The sequence below is a fragment of the Elephas maximus genome, chromosome 7 (genome assembly GCF_024166365.1).
Source record: "Elephas maximus indicus isolate mEleMax1 chromosome 7, mEleMax1 primary haplotype, whole genome shotgun sequence".
In the NCBI taxonomy this organism is placed as follows: domain Eukaryota; kingdom Metazoa; phylum Chordata; class Mammalia; order Proboscidea; family Elephantidae; genus Elephas; species Elephas maximus.
This window is the reverse complement of record NC_064825.1, coordinates 135,382,000-135,401,092: the sequence shown is the minus strand read 5'-3', so window position 1 is coordinate 135,401,092 and position 19,093 is coordinate 135,382,000. Positions and strand designations below refer to the sequence as shown.

The 19,093-nt window shown below is 57.5% G+C and overlaps 1 protein-coding gene across 9 annotated transcripts in view; it reads left to right on the top strand.

Moving 5' to 3' along the window:
* KCNQ1 (potassium voltage-gated channel subfamily Q member 1) overlaps positions 1 to 19,093 on the top strand; it is a 363,159-nt gene that overhangs the window by 36,419 nt on the left and 307,647 nt on the right. For all 9 annotated transcript variants that reach the window (XM_049892815.1, XM_049892814.1, XM_049892816.1 and 6 more), the window contains one exon: positions 14,232 to 14,322. In XM_049892815.1, the coding sequence (XP_049748772.1) occupies positions 14,232 to 14,322 (91 nt within the window). The remainder of the gene's footprint in view (positions 1 to 14,231; positions 14,323 to 19,093) is intronic.

Genomic DNA, 19,093 nt, shown 5'->3' with positions numbered 1-19,093 from the left:
ATTTGAACTTTTAGCCTACTTTACTGTGAGGAAATAAATTTCCCTTTGTTAAAGCCATCCACTTGCAGTATTTCTGTTATAGCAGCACTAGATGACTAACACAGCTGTTTATATCTCCAACAATTTCTACACAAGCTGTTCAGTGACGCTGGTTACATCCTTCACAATGCGTGGACATTCTCATTATTTCTGTTCTGGTTGGAAGGAGGGTCTTCGAAGATGTTGTCAGTTAACATGAGGTCAGACTGGAGTAGGGTGGCTCCTAGTCCTGTCTGAATGGTGTCCTGTAAAAGAGGAAAAGGTACTTAAAGGGACAGAGAAAACCCACCATGCCACGCTGCAGCTGCAAGCCAAGGATTGCTGGCCACCCCCGAAATCCTCCCTTAGAGCCTTCGGAGGGAGCCCGGACCTGCTGAGACCTGAATTCAGACTTCTAATGTCCAGAATTGTCAGAGAATACGTTTCTGTTGAGTAAATCACCCACTGTGTGGTGCTTTGTTATGGCAGCACACGCACACACACAGCACACATGTACATGCATACGTACACATGCATACACACGCATGAGCTGTCTGATCATGCCTTTTCCCAATTTTTTATCAGGGTTTGGCCTCGCATCCCTCAATTTTCAAGAGTCTTTTCCATTCTGGGTCTGTCAGTCTACGGCTGTGCTGAGGTGTGTGTTGGGAACACTTCCTCCCACCTGGGCAGATGGCCTGGTGGTGCAGTGGTTGAGCACTCGGCTGCTAACCAAAAGGTTGGTGGTTTGAACCCACCATCAGCTCCAAAGGAGGAAGGTACGGCAGCCTGCTTCTGTAAGGATTACAGCCTTGGAAACCCTATGGAGCAGTTCTGCCCTGGCCTGTGGGGTCACTGTGAGTCAGAATCGGCTCAGTGGCAGTTGGTGGTGACTCGTTTGTGGTGCCTTTGCCACGAGAAGTCGTCTGGGATGTTGGTCAGATGAACAATCCCTGTAATTGCTGGTTGAAAAGCCTTCCCTACACCCAGGTTAAAGGGGGATTCACTGTGTTTTCTTCCAGAATTTGGGGCTTTGTTCTTTACATTCACCGCCTTTGTCTACCAGCATTTGCCCTGTGTGTGCGTGAGGCATGAACCTAAGTTACTCTTTCTCCGCAACGGCTGCCCAGGTCCCTGCATGACACACCCGTCTTCACCACAGTCCCCTGTGCTTTCACGGGGTCCCTCTGGCTCTGAGATGGGGGCAGGGAGACTGTCAGGAGGCGGCTCCCGGAGGGGCCTGGGGGCTGGTGGCCACGTGCTCTGGGGGGCTGGAACGAGGGTGGGAGGACCACTGCCGTAGACAACGGTGTTTGCTTATGGATTGGATGGGGGGAGGGGCGGGTTAGAAGTGGAGGATGACGCTCAGGTGTTTGCCTGAGCACCTGGTCGAAGTAGGTTCCATTTTGGAGACAGGGTCAGGGTGGGATAAGGAGCCCATTTGGGACATGCTGTGTGAAGGCTTTGGTCAGACAGCCAGGTGGGGACCATGGGATCCCAGGCAGGAGCTTGGGAAGGGCCTGGTGGGGTCACATGTCAGTGACATCATGTGTACATGGCAGGTGCCTGACCGGGGCCACCCTGGGGCCTAATGTGTGCAGAGCAGGAGAGGGCCAGGCCATCAGACAGGGAGCCAGCAATGGAGACAGAGGGCAAAGTGAGGCCCCCAGAGGGCACACTCGGGGGCAAGAGGAGGGTCCGTGATGTCCAGTGGTTCTGGGGCTACTGGGAGCCAGAGTCTCGGAACTGAACTGGGGCTTGGTGATGTGGGGCACATTCTCAGTCCCCATATACAAGCGTGAGTCTGGGTCTTGGCGAGCTTGGCCTGGGCTCCCTGTGCCCCAAGCCCATGCCCACTTCTGGAGGCTGGAGTCTTCCATGTCAGGGGGCATCACCGTCCCAGGCAGATGTGGGGGGAGGCCAGGAGGATGTACCCAGCTGTTCTGGGCTGTGGGCAGTAAGCAGCTGTTCCTGCCCAGGGTCCTGGGCAACGGCAGGGTAGGGTGTGCTCGAGAACAGCTGTGGCCGGCCGGCCTGGTGTTGGGATTGACGCCTGGTTCTCCCCTCTCTTGGCTTGTTCCTCCCTCCTCAGAGGGCAGCTCTGTGGGTCTGGGCCAGGAGATGCTCCGGGGAGAGGATGCTCAGCTGTTGCCAGCCAGACCAAGGGACAGACATAGCAGGAGCCCGGTGGGACCTGTAGGGAGATGCTGCAGAGGTAACAGTGGTGGCCAGGGGGGGACCTGCCTGCTGACGCCTCCTGCCTGACTTGGGCTTATCCTAGCATGGGCTTTGTTCTCCTGCCTCTCTGGTGGGTACCTGGTGGGTGCCTGGATGTGAAATGTCATGGTGTGGCCAGCCCTGCCTTCCCTTCTGTGGATCTCAGGAGGCTCTGCACCTCAGATGCCACTGCCTGGTCCGGGAGTCGCTCCCTGACCTCACTGCGCACAACCCTCTCCCCCTCGCCCCTGGCCTCAAGCCCACCAAGCTGTGCTCTGCTGTCTCCTGAAGTGGCTGTAACAAAGTACCACCAAGGGGGTGGCCCGTCAGAACAGAAATTCATTGTCTTACAGTGTGGAGGCCACAAGTCCGAAATCAGGGTGTCAGCTGGGCCTTGTTCTCCAGGGGAAGTCTTCCTCATCTCACCCACTTCTGGGGGGCCCAGACATTCCTCGGCTTGTGACTGCAGCGTAACCTGTCTGTGCCTGTCCTCACGCGGCGTCCCCCCACCTCCCGCTGTGTCTCTGTCCTCCTCTTTCACAAGGACACCACTCAGATGGGAGAGGACCCACTCTGCTCCAGTATGGCCTCGGGTTAACTAATTACATCTGCAGACACCCTGTTTCCAAACAGGGTGTCGTTCACAGGATGTCAACATCTCCTTTTGGGGGACACAGTTCCATCCCCGACATCTGTCTCAGGGCCTTTGCACATGCTGCTTTCTCTGCCTGGAATGTTCTTCCCAGCTCTGCTCCTGCCTCAGCCTCATTGTTCCCTCCTACAGACACCCGATCCCTGGCAGTGCTACCATCCTCTGTCTGCCTCGAGGCCGACCTCACAGTCAGTTGTCCTGTGTGTTTGTGTTCTGGTCTACCCTCTCTACTCTCTGTGTCTGCCTGGTCTATCCCAGTCTCCCGAGAGTCTATCCCGAGCCAGGCCCATTGGCATGCTTCCGGGAAGGCAAAGCAGCAGGCAGGAGCCCTGAGTTGGGTGTGGTGTGGGCTGGCCGATGCCTGGAGAGGAGGAGACCCTGGGGAGGGGGCACAGAGGGGGTGCCATTCTAAGGGCCTTGGGAGCCCCTGGGGGGCTGATGAGGGGTGGGAGTTGTTATCAGCAGCTCCCTGGTGTAAATCCCACCGTCAGCCTCCAGGTGGGCTGGGGTGGGGCAGCTGCTCTCCTGGGACCTGGTTTAGCCGAGGGCCACTCCCAGGCCTGGAAGACATTTACAGTGAGTGGGGGGTGGTGGTGCTTGGCTGGTGTCGCTGGGCGGAAGTGCTGACCCGCCTCCTACTGCCAGGGCCATGCTGCCAACTGGCAGCTCAGGGATGCTGGGGGTGCTTGAGTAACCGGCGTGGGGATGAGGGAGGAATGCCAACGGCCAGGCCTGTCCTGCTGCACATTAGAACTTCCTCCTCTGGGCCCGAGTGACACTTGGTTCTGCTGAAGGCTGGGCATGGTCTGGGGGCCCATGGAAGCCTGGTCCAGAAAATCTCTGTACCCCGGGTCCAAGTTCAGGGAGAGCGGTCACGGGGGCACCCTTAACCTGCTCTGGGCCTGGACCCACCTGCCTCCACCCCTCTCTGTGAAGGCAGTGGCTGAGGGGCATGGAGAGACCCTCACGTCCACCCAGGACTCTTCCTCCTGCTCACATGAGTGACAAACCAGTCTGTCAAGGGCAGATAGTGCAGCTCCTGGGGGACTCAGACAGAGTGTGAGCAGCAGACAGAGGAAGTAGGCGTGCGTCTTGGGACAGCTGGAGAAAGAGGAAGCAGTGCTTCCTGCTGGGGAGCCTGCAGAGCGGCTGCTGCCCTGGGTATCAGCTGTGTCTTGTCCAGGGACAAAGATAGAATGTGCCAGTGCTCGCACCTCCTGTGTGTGCAGCCTGTGGGTGGGCAGCTCCATCGCACACATCCACACAGACACCCACCTCCACCTGTGGCCCTGCCACCTGGTCCGTGCTGTGTCCATCTGTGATGAGAATAGCACACGCCCGGCCTCACTGGCTCGGTTCCCCTCTCCTGGGCTTGTTCTGCCCACCCCCCAACCCTGCAGAGAGGGCACAGGCCTTGTGTTCCCTGTCCCCGGGTGTGTCATGAAGACCCTAACGCACTGAGGTGGGTTGTGGGGCCGGGCCTGCCCCACTGTGCCACCTGGTCCCCAAGGGCTTTGGCCTTGGTTCGGGTGGTAGGAAGGACTGTGAACTGAGCTTCCACCTGGGGAGGCAGTACGGGAGCCACCTGCTTCATAGGTCCTTCCTGCCCCACACAGCCTTGGGCCCCTGCTGAGCCTCCATAGTCTGGTCCCTCTCAGAGCATAGCTGGTGCCCATAGGAGCCTCAGAGGAACTGGCCAAGCCAGTGGTGATCACAGCCACCCTTCAATGAGCACACATATCTTGTACATTCACCATTTCCCAGATGGGAAAACTGAGGCTCAGAGAGGCTTCACAGCAGCCCTAGAGGTGTCCAGGGATCCCATATGTCCCCAGTAGTGGGCCAAAGCCTGCCTTCTGCTGGAGACTAAATGACAGCAAGAATGACTTAGGTTAGATGTGAGGAAGGACTTTCCCAAGTACGGATGAGCCCTGAGCGGTGGGACTGCCCTGCAGTCACAGGTGAGTACGTGGGCCTGGCTGCAGCAGCCCCGGCGTGCCTGTGACACTCTCCGATCCCCCCATGCCTGGCAGCTCACCTGCTTTTCTCAGGCTCCTGGCTGAAGTGGCCTGAGGCCAAGAAGTCTATGGACCCCTGCTCACCCTCGCTGTGCCAGCACCCTCCCAGCAGGACCATGCTCTTCGCCAGGGCAGCACCACTGGCCACACCTTCATGCCCCAGAGGGCAGTGTTGGCATGGTGGCCCTGCCCCACCCTGCATCAGAGGAGGCCTGCAGAGGCCAGCCAATGTCCCCGTCATGGCCGGCAGAGCATGTGCACAGGGGTGGCCAGCCACCCTAGCGGCCTCTCTGATTCCATCACAGAGAAGAGGATGTGTGCCCCGGACAGATAAGGCCACCGTCTGTGAGTCACTTCAGCTTGTTCTTGTGGCACCTTCTAAATATATCCTCCTAGAGGATTTTATCAGCTGTGGGTAGGCTGGCCTGGGGCCAGGCAGAGTGTGGCCAGCTTCCTGGGAGGACACAGCCCGCCACCCAGGTCCTGGGTGGGCCTGCCCCTCTGCTAAGTTGCCCTAATAACCTCCAGCCTCCTCTTCGGAGCGCTCAGGCCCCCCATATGCCCAATGCAGTGACCATAGCAACCCAGAGGGACCCCTGCCAGCCCCTCAAGGATGGGGGTGGAGGGCCAGGTGGCCCGGCTTCCACACTCCTGGTTAGCCCTCAGGGTTGTGTTGTGGTTTTTCTGCTGGTCTGTGAGTGCTGTGTAGTCCTGGGGGAGTCACTTGACCCCTCTGAACTTCCCTGTTCTCTCCTGTGAGTGCCAGCTGGCCAGCTGCTCAGGTGCGGGGTTTAGTGCTACTGATTCCACCCTCCCCCACTCTGGGGTTTTGGCCCACTGGACACGAGGCCTGCTGGTACACAGATGTGAACCTGGCTCTGCAGAGGAGGTTCCAGCCGTCTGATTGTTGAACGCACATGTGGTCCAGGCTTGGCACTGAGGGAGCAGAGCCTGGCAGGCCCACGATGGGGACCAGAGGGTCTAGGCTCAGTCCGGGGGCAACTCCCACAGCCTGATGTTTGCACTTGGCTGTCGCCTGCTCCTGATGGTATAGTGGTTCACTACGGAATCGCACACACTCAGGACCTACACAGAGAGACAGACGCACACATGCACACAGACACAGAGACACACACACACGCGCACACACAGACCGATAAACCCAAACACACACACCCAGTCTCCCCACTCCTCCAGAGCAAGGTGGGCTCTCAAAGACACTCTGGGCTAGGGGCCTGCAGACGATGGCCTACCACTTGCTTTTGTCAATGGTGTTTGTTGGCACACAGCTGTGCCCAGCTGGGAGACCCCGTGGCCCAGGACCCCAAGCTCTGTATCCTCTGGCCTGGAGGTGTGCCGCTCACTGTGGACAGGTAGGGGCAGGAGGTGGCCCGAGAGCTCCGTTCACTGAGCTCCTTCGTTCAACCTCAACATTCACGGTCACTCAGCAAACACTCACGGAGCTGCTTATGACCCAGGCCTGTAGAGGGGGCCCTGCCTCCACAAGCCCTCAAATCTGTTGGGGAGATGGCAGTGGGTAGCAGTTGCCCTGGTGGCCAGTGTCTGAGGGAGGAGGCAGGATTTGTGGGGCCCGATGGGGCATCAGAGGAGCCCCCGTGGCCTAGCGGGGAAGCCCAGGCCTGCATGGGTCGGGGTGGGAGGGGAGGTGCTAGGAAGGTGCATGGGAGTCCAGACTTCATTTGGGGGTCTTCCTATTTGGGGGAGCTGGACGGGTTTGCGTTTTCTGAGGACTGCTCCTGCCGTGAGGTGGATGTTACCTTGGAACTGGGAGACGGGTGGGTGTCTGTTGCAGAGGCAGGTGCAGTCTTGGCGGCAGCCAGGGGATGGTGGCAGTGGGGATCCAGAGAAGGGATACAGGGAGCGAAGGCCCACCCATAGTTCCCTGGACCCCATGGGACAGTCCCTCAGGCCCAGGCAACTGCTTAAGCTCTTCGGGGTGGTTGGCGCCAGAAACTGGAGTTTGTGGTGGTCTTCCACCGAAGTGGGGGCTGCCCCTGGGAAGGACAGAGTCCCGGGGCCGGAGCAGCATCACCCCAACACCTGTCTGACACGAGAAGCCCCTACTCTGAGCTTCTGGGGGCCTCCGCTGGGGAAGGGTCCAGGGAGGCAGGCCCGGGTCCCCGGGAGGAAGGTGCTGGAACACTGCTAGCCACTCTCATCTGGTGGGTGCCCATGTCTCACCACTGCCCCCCTCCCATGAGCACAGCGTCAGCTCATTGCAGGCTGTAGGGCTTTGGGGGCCTCAGCGTGGGGCCTGCAGAGGTCGGAGGGCGAGTGGGAGGGTCCTGTTTCTCTGGCCTACTTGATCCCTTTTGGAAAAAGCGTCATCAGGGCCCTCAGGCCAGGGAGTCTGTCTTGTGTGTGGGGTAGGTTAATCCCCTAAGGGGCCCAGTGTTTAACGGGATCAGTGCACTCGGGCTCTCCCGAGACAATGAGGGTGGAAACTGAACCTGCCCACTGCACCCAGCACCCATTGTGCCATCGAGGGCTCAGATTGCATTGCCGGACTGAAATCTCTTAAGGAATTGAGGCTCGGTGTGCTAGAGAAAACAGGACAGAAGGGGAGTGCTGGGGGGGGGGCAGGTAGACAGGGCCACTGCGTCACCCCCGTGGTCCTGGGGTCACGCCCTATCTCTGGCTGCCTGAGGAAGGGCGTCCAGCCTGTAGCCCAGCGGGAGTCCATGCTGTCATAGATACTAGCAGATGGGGTGTTAAGGTGTGATGGCCAGACGGAAAGTGGGGAGACAGGACAGTGGCTGTCGTGGTCGTCCTTGTGAGAGGTGGCTGTCCCTGGGGCCAGGCAGGGCTGACTGTTGCCACATGGCAGAGCAGCTGGGGGCTCCGGGGCCAACACACCATGTGGCTGCCTCCGGCACATGGTTCCCGCAGCCTGGCAGTGGCCTCCCTGCAGAGGGGACTGCCCTGTCTCTCTTGTAGCCCCAGGGTCATCAGGTATTCCAGGGGACCCAGCCCCAGCCCACACCCACCTCTGTCCTCATGGTGGTTCCTGGGGCTGCTGTGACCAAGTATCACAAACTTAAAACAACAGAAATCTATTCTGGGTCAGTTGTGGAGGCAGGTGTTGTCAGGGCCACGCTCCCTCTGGAGGCTGGGTGGAAGATCTGCCTTGCCCCCTTCTGATTTCTTGTGGCCCCAGGCATCCCTTGGCTTGTGCCCACATCACGCCAGCCTCTGCGGATACATGGCTGTCTTATCTTCCCCGTGTGTCCCGTCATTGGATCTGGGAACCACCCAGGTAATCCAGGGTGACCTCTTCTCGAGATGAGATCCTTACTCACATCTGCAAAGACCCTTTTCCCAAATAAGGTCACGTTTACAGGTCCTGGGTGGATGTGTCTTTTGGGGACCCCCACCCACCCAAAATACAACCAGAATGCTCCTCAGAAGCAAGGATGGTGAGACCATACTTGAGACGTGTTGAACATGTTATCAGGAGGGATCAGCCCCCTGGAGAAGGACATCATGCTTGGTAGAGCACAAGGTCAGTGAAAAACAGAAAGTCCCTCAACGAGATGGGTTGACATAGTGGCTGCAACGACGGGCTCAAGCATAACAACAATTGTAAGGATGGGGCAGGACTGGACAGTGTTTTTGTTCTGTGGTACATAGGGTCGCTATGAGTTGGAACCGACTCGACGGCACCTAACTACAACACCACCACCACCCACCCCTGCAGTCGCCTCACCTCTGGCTGCAGAGACAAAGGCTTGGCTCAGGGCGACAGGTCGTGAGCCCTTCTGTCCTCCGTCCCCCGACTTGCTCCACCATGGAGCAGGGCGGCCTGCAATCTCAGGACACCGGTGTGCCTTTGCTGAGTGTCTGCGTGCAGCCACCTTTCACCAAGGCAGTGAGGTCCAGGGAACTTTCAAGGTAGTTTTGTTAAAAAAAAAAAAAGTTACTTTAGAGAAAGATGTTGAATGGCACATGGGCCTCACTTGGGTTGCAGGGCAGAGCTCCCCAGGATCCACCCGTCACTCGCCCCTCCTTGCCCAGACTGGCATCCCACCCCAGTTCTATCCTGCTTGGAGGCCATGGCCTGGGGTGGCACCAACCTCTGTGCTTGTGGGTATGTCCCACACTAACCCGGAGCCTTGGTGTCCCGCCGGTGGCTGTACTTGTGGTCCCGACTCTCAGGGTGCTTGTGGGCAGGTGGGTGGGCTCTGGGCTGGTCAGCCTGGGTGGGGACCCGGGACAGGTGGCTCCTTGCCTGTGACGCTCTCTGCCTGGTGCAGAGGAGGGCATGCGCACAGCTGCCTTGGGGTGCGGGCAAGCGTCCAGGGACAGGCTGGGGCAGACGCCAGGTGCCTTGATGCTCACCTTGGGCAATGGTGCTCATTTGGTGGTGGCTGGCTGTCCTTTCTACCTGGGGGCTGACCAGGGCTGTGACAGGCTTGCTTTTTTTCAAGATGCAGCAATGCTGAGCCCGGGAGCAACGCTCGCGGGGTAAGGCCTCTGCCCTCGGGGAGTCCAACCTCTCAGGGAGTGTCTGCCTCCCCAGGTGGGGCAGCAGCGAGGCTTGGCATGGGGGCAGTGAGTGGGTGGGCAGTGTGCCAGCTGGGCCCCTGCCCTTACCTTGGCCTCACAGCGTCTCCTTCCTGGGCCGGGGGGTTTGGGGTTTAGACCTTTGAGTGTTAAAGTCACACTCAAAATCCCACCTGCCTTAGGCTCAGTTCACAAACTTGTCATCTGTAACCAGCCCTCCATGGGGGTCTTCAAATATCCCTCCACGCCCACCACAGTCCACCCCCAGCACCTCTGGTCGCTGGTGCTTGTGGGAAATACCATTGCCTCTGTTTCCTTTTTATGCATAATGCTTTCCCCAGACCCACAAAGCTCGAACTCAAGTACTGTATGCCCAGTAAGGTAAACTTACAAATACCATGCATTTAAAGTTCTCTAAAAAGTTCCGGTAATGTTCTAAACTTCGCAGGATTTTGGCTACAATCAGTGTGGCCTCGACTGCACGGGTCTTTCACGTTGGCACTCTAAGGGAGCCCTCGGCTGGCCACGTGTTCTCTGTGTGTGAAGCACGTGGTTCTTGGAGATGTTTCTAAAGGTGGGAGTGTCCCAGGGTTGAAAGGTGCTTTTCCATGGACAGGAAAGTCCCTGACAGAGTTTCCTGAAGGGGCGGTGCAGGCTGGGGTCCTGGCACACCCAGGAGGTGCCTCGGGGGCCTGGCCTGGGCTGACAGAACCATGGAGAGGTCCAGCCAGGGTCTGCACAGGTGTGAAAGTGGGGGCATGTCACCCCCCCCTTGCTCCCCATGGGGCCCAGGCCTTGGGTGCCCCCACTGCCACCAAGCTTGGCAAGACTTTCTGCATTTTTCCGCATTCCTGGGGCCCCTGGCAGTTGCAGGTATGGGAGTGATGTCTGATAACGCTCCAGGTGCCCTTCAGGGCCAGTGCCGTGATTGAGACTCTGAGGTCAAGCTGCCAAGGGGAACAAGCAGGCATTGTCCCTGGGCCCGGCACTGTGCTCCCCCCAGCGGTGGCCTCCCAGGAAGGCGGGTGGGCCAGGCGGCACTCAGAGGAGGTGCTGTCAGCGTCTTTTCTCCCACCTACCTCTCCCCACCCTGCGCTGGCCCCACACCCAGTCCAGGAAATTATCCAACCCTCCTGCCCTGGGGCCTTGGTTTCTCAGGTCTGGGCACCTGGGACTGGCTTCTGTCTGAGCCCGGGGACACGGAGCTGGGATGGGAGGTGGCCAGCCTTGCAGAGACATGAGGGTGGCGTCTGGCTCCACGGCTGGGCACTCCACAGTGTCCCTGCTGCCTCTGTGAGCCTGGGTTTCTCCCAGGACAGGGCTGAGTGAATGAAAGTGGGCGTGCTCTGTGGTTCTTTCTGAAACTGGCGTGTGCGTTCAGATGCACCAAGAGCCGCCTGCCCTTCAGAAGGCACAGCGTGTTGCTATAAACCAGCACCAGACCCCTGACCTCAAGGGGATATCTTCTCCGGCCAGCCCTGGGGTGGGCTCCCAGCCCTATGTGGTCCCCCCACCTGCCCACAGCCCCCATGTCCACTCCACCAGCTGTTCAGGGTGAGGATGCCCCCTGAAGGCACACCTCATGGGGGACGGTCCAGGTCCTGCCACCAGCTGCTTCACCATCAGGAGGTGGCTGACCAGACCTGCCCTCACGAGGTCTCCTCTGGCTGGCCCATCCCTCCTTGGTGTGACTGTCCAGCATCTCCCAGCAGCAGTATCCCCTACTCACTCTGAGTCTCTTGTGTCTCCGGAGCACTGCCAGGTGTGAGGATGTGGGTGGAACCAGCACCGTGAGCTCCTGGCATCCTGTGTGTGGCTGCGCCATGGAGCTTCCAGCCCCTACTAGGGGCCGGTGCGTTCCTTCACACGGAGCTCTGTTGTTAGCTGGTGCCAAGTTGGCACCAACTCATGGGCACCCCGTGTACAACAGAACAAAACAGTGCCTGGTCCTGCTGCTGTGACACCGATACCACAAGCGGGGGCTTTAAGAAAGTAGTTTATGTCTCACAGTTTTGGAGGCTGGAGTCCAAATCAGGGTGTCAGCTCTAGGTGGGGAGGGTCCTTGCTTCTTGTTACCTCTTGGCGTTTCTTAGATGCTTGTAGGTGGGTCCTTACATGACGCCTGTTTTCTGTGTGTGTGTTTCTGTCTCTTCTGCTCTTTTTATAACACTCAGAAGGCATTAGGCTTAAGAACCACCCAACACCAGTAAAAAGGAGCCCTGGTGGCATAGTGGTTAAGCACTTTGCTGCTAGCCTGGCACCTGTCCCTCCCTGTGGCCTTGGCTGGGTACCTGCAGGACACCTGACGACACGTGTGTTTGCAGGGCAGGAATGTTCTCTCCCTGGGCCTGACCTCCAGGGGCCTTGGCTGAGCAGGGTGGGGACAGCCCACGTCTCCTCTGGCCAGAGCCTCCTTTGTCCCCTCCTCAGTAATCACCACGTCACCTTGGGGAGATTTGGCCTCTGGGAGCCTCTGTTTCCCCATCTACACCCCATGTGAGAACGGCATGGTCCGACGCTGTGACCTTGTGGGGTCTTGTGGGGGCTGGTGTGGCTGTGGAGCTGGCAGGGCCGGCTGCTGCAGGCCGTGGTCGGTCCCTGGAGTGGCGGCGCGCCTCCTCCGGGCACTTCCTGTTGCAGAAAGAAAGGACCTCGTTGTGCTCTCAGGAGGCCCGTGGCTGGGGACGGTGTTGCCCATTTTTACAGGAGGCGGCGGCATCCCCCATACCACCCAAAGCTTGTCTGAGGTTTCCCGGTGCACGAGGACTGACGAGACTCAGCCGGCTGGTGTCCGACTCCCAGGCCTGGCCACACATCCGGCAGCCCTGCTGTCCCCCAGCCCCCAACCAAGTGACCGCGGGGAACTGCGGCAGGAGTGTGCCCAGGGGCCTTGGCGGGGCGGCCGTGGGGTCTAGGGTCACGCGCTTGGTGTCTCCTGCCCGGGCTGGCACCTACTCTGGCTCTTCTTGGCTGGGCTGGCCTGCTCTAATCCCTCTCTGCCTGCTGCAAATCAAAACAAACAATCCAGCAGAGGCTTAGCCTTGGGGTGCGGCGCGGCCAGGCTGCACCAGAGTCTGGGGTGGGTCCCTTCCAGGGGTTCTGATGAAGACCCCACTCACACACCGGTCCCCCCACAGCCCCTCCGCCTGGAACGGCACCTGGGCAATGGGCTCATCCTCCACGTTTTTGTGCTTTGTCTCCTGGAGACCCAGAGTGGGGGCTCCCCTCGGGGATCGTGATAATGGGCAGCTTTCCCCAGTGCCCCTCCTGCCAGGCCCCACGTAGGGCAAGCAGAGCAATGGTCACAGTGTGGGGTGGGGGGCCCTGGGGCCTGGAGGTGCAGACAGGGATCCCCCCCTCCTTTGTGGGGGCCAGCCTGGGAGGCCTGGGCACCCACCTGTGCCGAGGAGGGACCAGCAACTCTGGGATATGCAGATTCCTGGGCAGGAGCCCCATGGCACTGGGAGCACTGCAGCCCTTGGACGGGGAGGGGGGCGGACTGAGCATTCCGTGAGGGTGGGGGTGTCACCTGCCAAGACAGGAGGGTGGCTGGGATGAGGATGGGGCCACAGGGCACGGAGGAAGGGTCGTGGGGGGACAAAAGGGGATGCCCAGGGCATGGGGTCCATGTCTGTGCCTCACAGCCACATAGTGACACCCTGCTGTCCTGTGTTGGAGACCCTGGGGGCCCGGGATGTCCCACCCAAGAGTTGTCCTCCCCCCAGGCAGAGGGAGCCTGGGCCCACACCAGGGATACCACACTCCATGGAAGAGGACTGCGGCTTCAGGAGACGGGCTGCGAGCTGCTGCTTTCAGGGAGCATCCCTGCCTGTGACTCCTTGTCGCTATGATTTTGGGGGGCATGATTCAGATCCTGAGGGGGCTTGCCGTGCCCTCCCTTTGACAGGTTGTGTGGAGCGGTGGGAGGCAGAGCCCTGCCCACACCTCGACCAGACCCCACCAAGGGCTGGGTGGGCATTTCCCAGATTCTGGGCCCCCAGGGGGCCCTGGATGCTTGGTGACACCCTGTGTGCAGATGGAGAAGTTGAGGTCCCTAGCCCGTGGGTGGTAGCGTCAGGGCGCTCAGCCTAGCCAGGGGCCTCTGTGGCACCATGTGCCCTTGCTCCCCAGGGACCCTCCATAGCTCTTTGCAGAGTTTTGTAAAATCTGCTTTGTTGGGTTATAATCCACAGACCATACAAGTCACCATCTAAAGTGACAGTTTGGTGGCCTTAAGCACATCCACAGCTGTGCGGTCACCACCATCAATTCCAGAATGTTTCCACCACCCCAAAAAGCAGCCCCGTACCCATGAGCCATCACCCCCATGCGCCTGTGCCCCCCGGTCCCCTGGCAACCACTAATCTACTTCTGTCTCTGTGACTTGCCTCTTGTAGACATCTCACCTAAGTAGAAAGATACGGTACCTGTCCTCTTGTGTCTGGTTTATTTCACTCGGCATCGTGTGTTCAGGATTCATCCGTCCTAGTGTGCGTCAGGCCTTCGTTTCTCTTTATGGCTGAGTGACATCCCACTGTATGGGTGGACACTTGGGTCTGGCAGCATTTTAAGTTCTTACGCCTGGGACAGGAGGGGTCAGGGCCGAGGGGCAGTGGACATGGCCCCAGCTCAGGCCCAGGTTGTGTGTCGGGGTGGGGGAGGGTGGCAGCACCGCCCTTTAGGGCAGGCCACTGGGAGGACTGCTGTGGTGGGGGCAAGGGCCGGGTGGGGCCGGCTCCGAGGGCCGCGTCCTGGGGTGGGCAGAGGGAGGCTGGGGGTGACCACGTACCCCTGTCTTGCAGCTTCCTCATCGTCCTGGTCTGCCTCATCTTCAGCGTGCTGTCTACCATTGAGCAGTACGCCACTCTGGCCATGGGGACCCTCTTCTGGATGGTATGTATAGGTGGGCGGGCCGTGACACGGGGGTCATAGCTGCCACCCGGGGATCTCACCTCCACAGGCGTTTGGCCTGTGGGTGGGGCAGGATAGCCTGAACTCCCCCGCCCACCTAGGGCTCACCCTGCTATCCTGTACCACATACCCCTGCTGGTCAGCAGCTGGCTCTGGGACTCAAGGTGTGGGGACTTCTTGGGCCCTGGGGATACCCAGGTCAGTAAGAGGTCTACCATGCCAAGCTGCCCTGGACATGAAGGTAGGCAGGCGGGCGGAGGAGTAAGAGGAGCCTGTGGCAGGGCAGTCTGGGAGGGCTTCCTGGCAGAGATGCTTCTGAGCTAGGGCAGGAAGGACATGTGTGATGGAGCAGGGACAGGGGTCTGCAGACCTGCCTGAACCTGTATGGTGGCCTGGGATCCTGGTGACCCTGACCTGGGCTATTTCTGTGAGATGGAGCCTGCGGGTGTTCCCCGCCCCCCACTCTGCTTCGCCCAGAGTGCCCCCTCCTCAGCCTGCAGGTGCTCAGCTTGACATCCCTTTGGGCAGGACCGTCCTGGGTTAGGGTTAAGGCTGTTGTAGGGCTCCAAGCCTCACACTATCCCTCCCTGGGGCTGGTGGCCCTCACGCCCGCAGCCCCTGCACAGCCAGCCTGAGTGGTGTCCCTTGGGATGGGGACAGCCTGTGGATGAAATGAATTTCCAGCCATCAAGCTGTGTCCCACCTCCCACCCCGCAGCCCTTCTGGGCCCCTCTCTGACAGCAGATTCTTTTGCGTGGTACATTTTGTGTACTGTGTACCTATACGTCCTTTTTTTAAAAAATTATTCCAATAACTGCCCAACCCCTCCCACAGCCCTTGGTAACCATTCAGAAACGTTGGTCTGTATTCATTTGCCTGTTCTGGGTATTTCATGTGAGTGAGATCATGTGGTATTTGTCTTTTTGCGACTGACTTATGTCACTCCCCATGATGTTTTCAAGGGCCGCCCGCGTTGTAGCAGGTGTCAGGACTTCATTTCTCTTTATGGCCGAGTAGCTCTCCGTCGTACGGGTGAACCACACTTTGTCCATCGTTCACCTGTTGATGGATGTGGGTTGTTTCCACCTTATGGCTGCTGTGAGTAGTGCTGCTGTGAGCGTTGGTGCACAAGTGTCTGTCTGAGGCCCTGCTTTCAAGTCTCTGGGGTGCAGACACAGCAGTGGGATTGCTGGGTCCTATGCAGGGCTTCCAACTGTCCAAACTGGTTCAGTCATGGCTGACGAAGCAAAACAAGAACAGACTCAAAGTTTTACAACTTGGCAGATTTGGCACGGTACCCACAGTGGGAAAAATTACGGGTCGAAGCCCTGGAATGGGAGACTGGGAAGAGGCCTAGCTGAGCCCTTTCAGGAGCCTGGTGTATGAGATTGGATTACTGGCAGGACTGTAGGAGAGGGACACACTCCAAGTGGTGTGGCCAGCTGCCATCTTTGAGTGGAGCGCTGCCATCTTTAAGTGGGGCGCTGCCATCTTTAAGTGGGGCGCTGCCATCTTTGAGTGGGGCGCTGCCATCTTTAAGTGGGTGCTGCCACTTTTGAGTGGGTGCTGCCACCTTTGAGTGGGGCAGTGCTGCTTCCTACTGTGCTCAAAATCCAAGGGCTAGAGATGTGGTTGCTATGCAACGCTTTTGCTGCCTGTGTTCTCTAAGAAGGAGATTAAGTTTCTAGCAGGGCTTCAGCCTGTAATTTTTCCCTTTCTGGCTATCTTTTCAGTTCCCTGTAACTTTAAAAGTCTGGGTCTGTTTCAATGACACTTCCTTGGCCATGACTGTATAGGGCAGAACTGGTCATATCGTGATTCTATGTTTAACTTTTCAAAGAATAGGAGTGGGGTTTGAGGATTATCCTCAGCCATCTGGGAGCCCCTCACAGCTGGGGGTTGACCCAGCTCTGGCAGGAGGTGGGCCCTGAGAGAGAAACCATCGCCGTGCACTGTGGACCATCCCTGCCCCTGTAATGCTCATGGTCTGCCGAGAAACCCCAAAGTCAAACACAAAATCGCACACACATCACTGCTCTAGCTGCGACTGCCAAGGAGGTTGGGTGCAGAGGCCATCCCAGCTGGGACAGAAGGTTCCCGAGGAAGCTGCCTGCCCTGGGCAGGTCTGCACCCAGGCCCCTTTCTGCCACGTGCTTTTGTGCGTGTTTACGTCGTGTCATGGATGTTCTGACGTCTACACAAGCAGAGGTGATCGATCCACCTGCACCGTCTCCTGGCCTCTATGGCCCCATCCCACAGCAGGGTTTATGGATCTGGGTTGTATATGAGTCTCCTGAGGTGGCTGTGACAAAATACCACAAAGTGGAGGGTTTTAAACAACAGAAATTCATTCTCTCTCAGCTCTGGAGGCCAGGAGTCTGAGATGAGGGTGTCGGCAGTGTCGGTTCCACGGAGCCTCTGAGGGAGAATCTGCTCCTGCCTCTCTCTGGGCTTCTGGTGGCCCCTGGCATTTCCTGGCTGCAGCTCCAGGGTCACATGATGTCGTTCCTCTGTCTTCCAGTCTCTCTGAGTCGCCTCTCTTTTATAAGGATGCCACTCGGGTGGGATTAGGACCCACCTGACTCTAGTGGGACCTCATGATAACTCAACTGACAATATCTTCAGAGACCCTATTTCCAAGTGAGGTCACTGTCTTAGGCTGGGTTCTCTAGAGAAGCAAAACCAGTAAAGTGTATATATATGTATATACAGAGAGAGATTTATATCAAGGAAATGGCTTACGCAGTTGTAGAGGCTGGAACATCCCAAGCCCGTGGGTCAACATAGAGGCTTCTCCTGCTTCATGTAGCCACAGGGGCTGTTGAATCCAAGATCAGCAGGTCAGAGAGCATGGCTCTTGCTCACAGGTTGTGAAGATCAACAAATCCCAAGACTGGCAAGCAAGACCACAGGTAAGCTGCTAGCTCAAGTCCCAAGAACTGGAGGTCAGACGAACAGGAGCCAGCTGCAAGGATCCAGTGTAAGCAAAAGCCACAAGCCTCCCAAGAGACTCCACTTATATTCACTGCGGGCCACAAGCCCAAGGAAACTCTCTTTCAACTGATTGGCTACTCACAGCAGATCCCATCATGGAGGTGATCACATTACATCAAATCTCATCGTGGAAGTGATCACATCATCATATGTCTTAGCCATCTAGTGCTGCCATAACAGAAATACCACAAGTGATCCTTTAACAAAGAGAAATTTATTTCTTCACAGTAAAGTAGGCTAACAGTCCAAATTCAGGGTGTCAGCTCCAGGGGAAGGCTCTCTCTCTCTGTCGGCTCTGGAGGAAGGTCCTTGTCATCAATCTTCCCCTGGTCAAGGAGCTTCTCAGGTGCAGGAACCCCCCGTCCGAAGGACGTGCTCTGCTCCTGGTGCTGCTTCCTTGATGGTATGAGGTCACTCTGTTTCTCTGCTCACTTCTCTCATCTATATCTTAAGAGATTGCCTCAGGACACAATACGATCCTGTAGGTTGAGTCCTGCCTCACTAACACAACTGCCACCCATCCTCCCTTATTAACATCATGAAGGCAGGATTTACAACATATAGGAAAATCACACAATACCGGCAATCATGGCCCAGCCAAATTGATACACACATTTTGGGGGCGGGCGGAATAATTCAGTCCATGACATCACACAACTGCCAAACTACAGCATAACTACCAAACCACCGAGAATCATGGCCCAGCCAAGGTGACACACAACCTTAGCCATCACGGTCATGTTCACAGGTACAGGGGTTAGGACTTCAACGTTATTTTGAAGAGTACAGAAGGGCACAGAGAGAGGGCGGCAGTCTTCCCTCTGTGTGACTCTCTGTGCCTCCTGTCCTCTTCTGTAGGACAAACACCACTCACATCGGACAAAGGCCACCTCCTACGCTGTGTTTACAGGCCCCAGAGTTAGGACTTGAACACATCTTCTAGGTGACACAAATCAGTCCACAACACTGACAGTGTTACTTCAGTGGGGCCCCAAGGCCTTTTTGAGAACATTTAAATTGTGATAAAATACGTATAACAAAATCTTTGCCATTTCACCCATTTTTGTGTGTGCGGTCCAGTGGCGTTAATTACACTGCCACGTTGTGCAGCCATCACCCTTCACGGAAGCTCTATGCCCCTAAGCAATACCTCCCCTTTCCCTCTCAGCTTAAGGGTGATGCTTCGGGACCTAGTTTTCTACCTTGGATTCTTAGGCGGTAGCGGTGGTTGTTAGTAGCCATCGAGTCAACTCCAGCTCGTGGCGACCTTATGTCCAGCAGAGTGAAACATGCCCAGTACTGCGTGATCTTCTGGATCGTTGGCATATTTGAGTTCATCGTTGAGGCTTTTGTGTCAATCCATCTCGGGGACAGTTTCCCTCATTTTTGCTGACCCTCTACCAAACATGACATCCTTTCCTCGGTATTGGTCTTTCCTGATGACGTGTCCAAAGTAAGCAATCGCCAGGCCCTTCTTCCCAGTCTGTCTTAGTTTCGAAGCTCCGCTGAAACCAGTCCACCATGAATGACCCCGCTAGTATTTGAAGTACTAGTGGCATAGCTTCCAGCATCATAGCAACATGCAAGCCACCACAGTAGGACAGACTGACAGGCGGGCAGTAGGGTTTTTAGCTGTGACACGAAAACATGAGCAACAAAAGGCAAACTTGGACTTCTTCACAATTGAAAATGTTTGTGCATCAAAGGACTTTGTCCACAAAGTAAACAGTCAGCCTACAGAATGAGAAGACATTTGGGA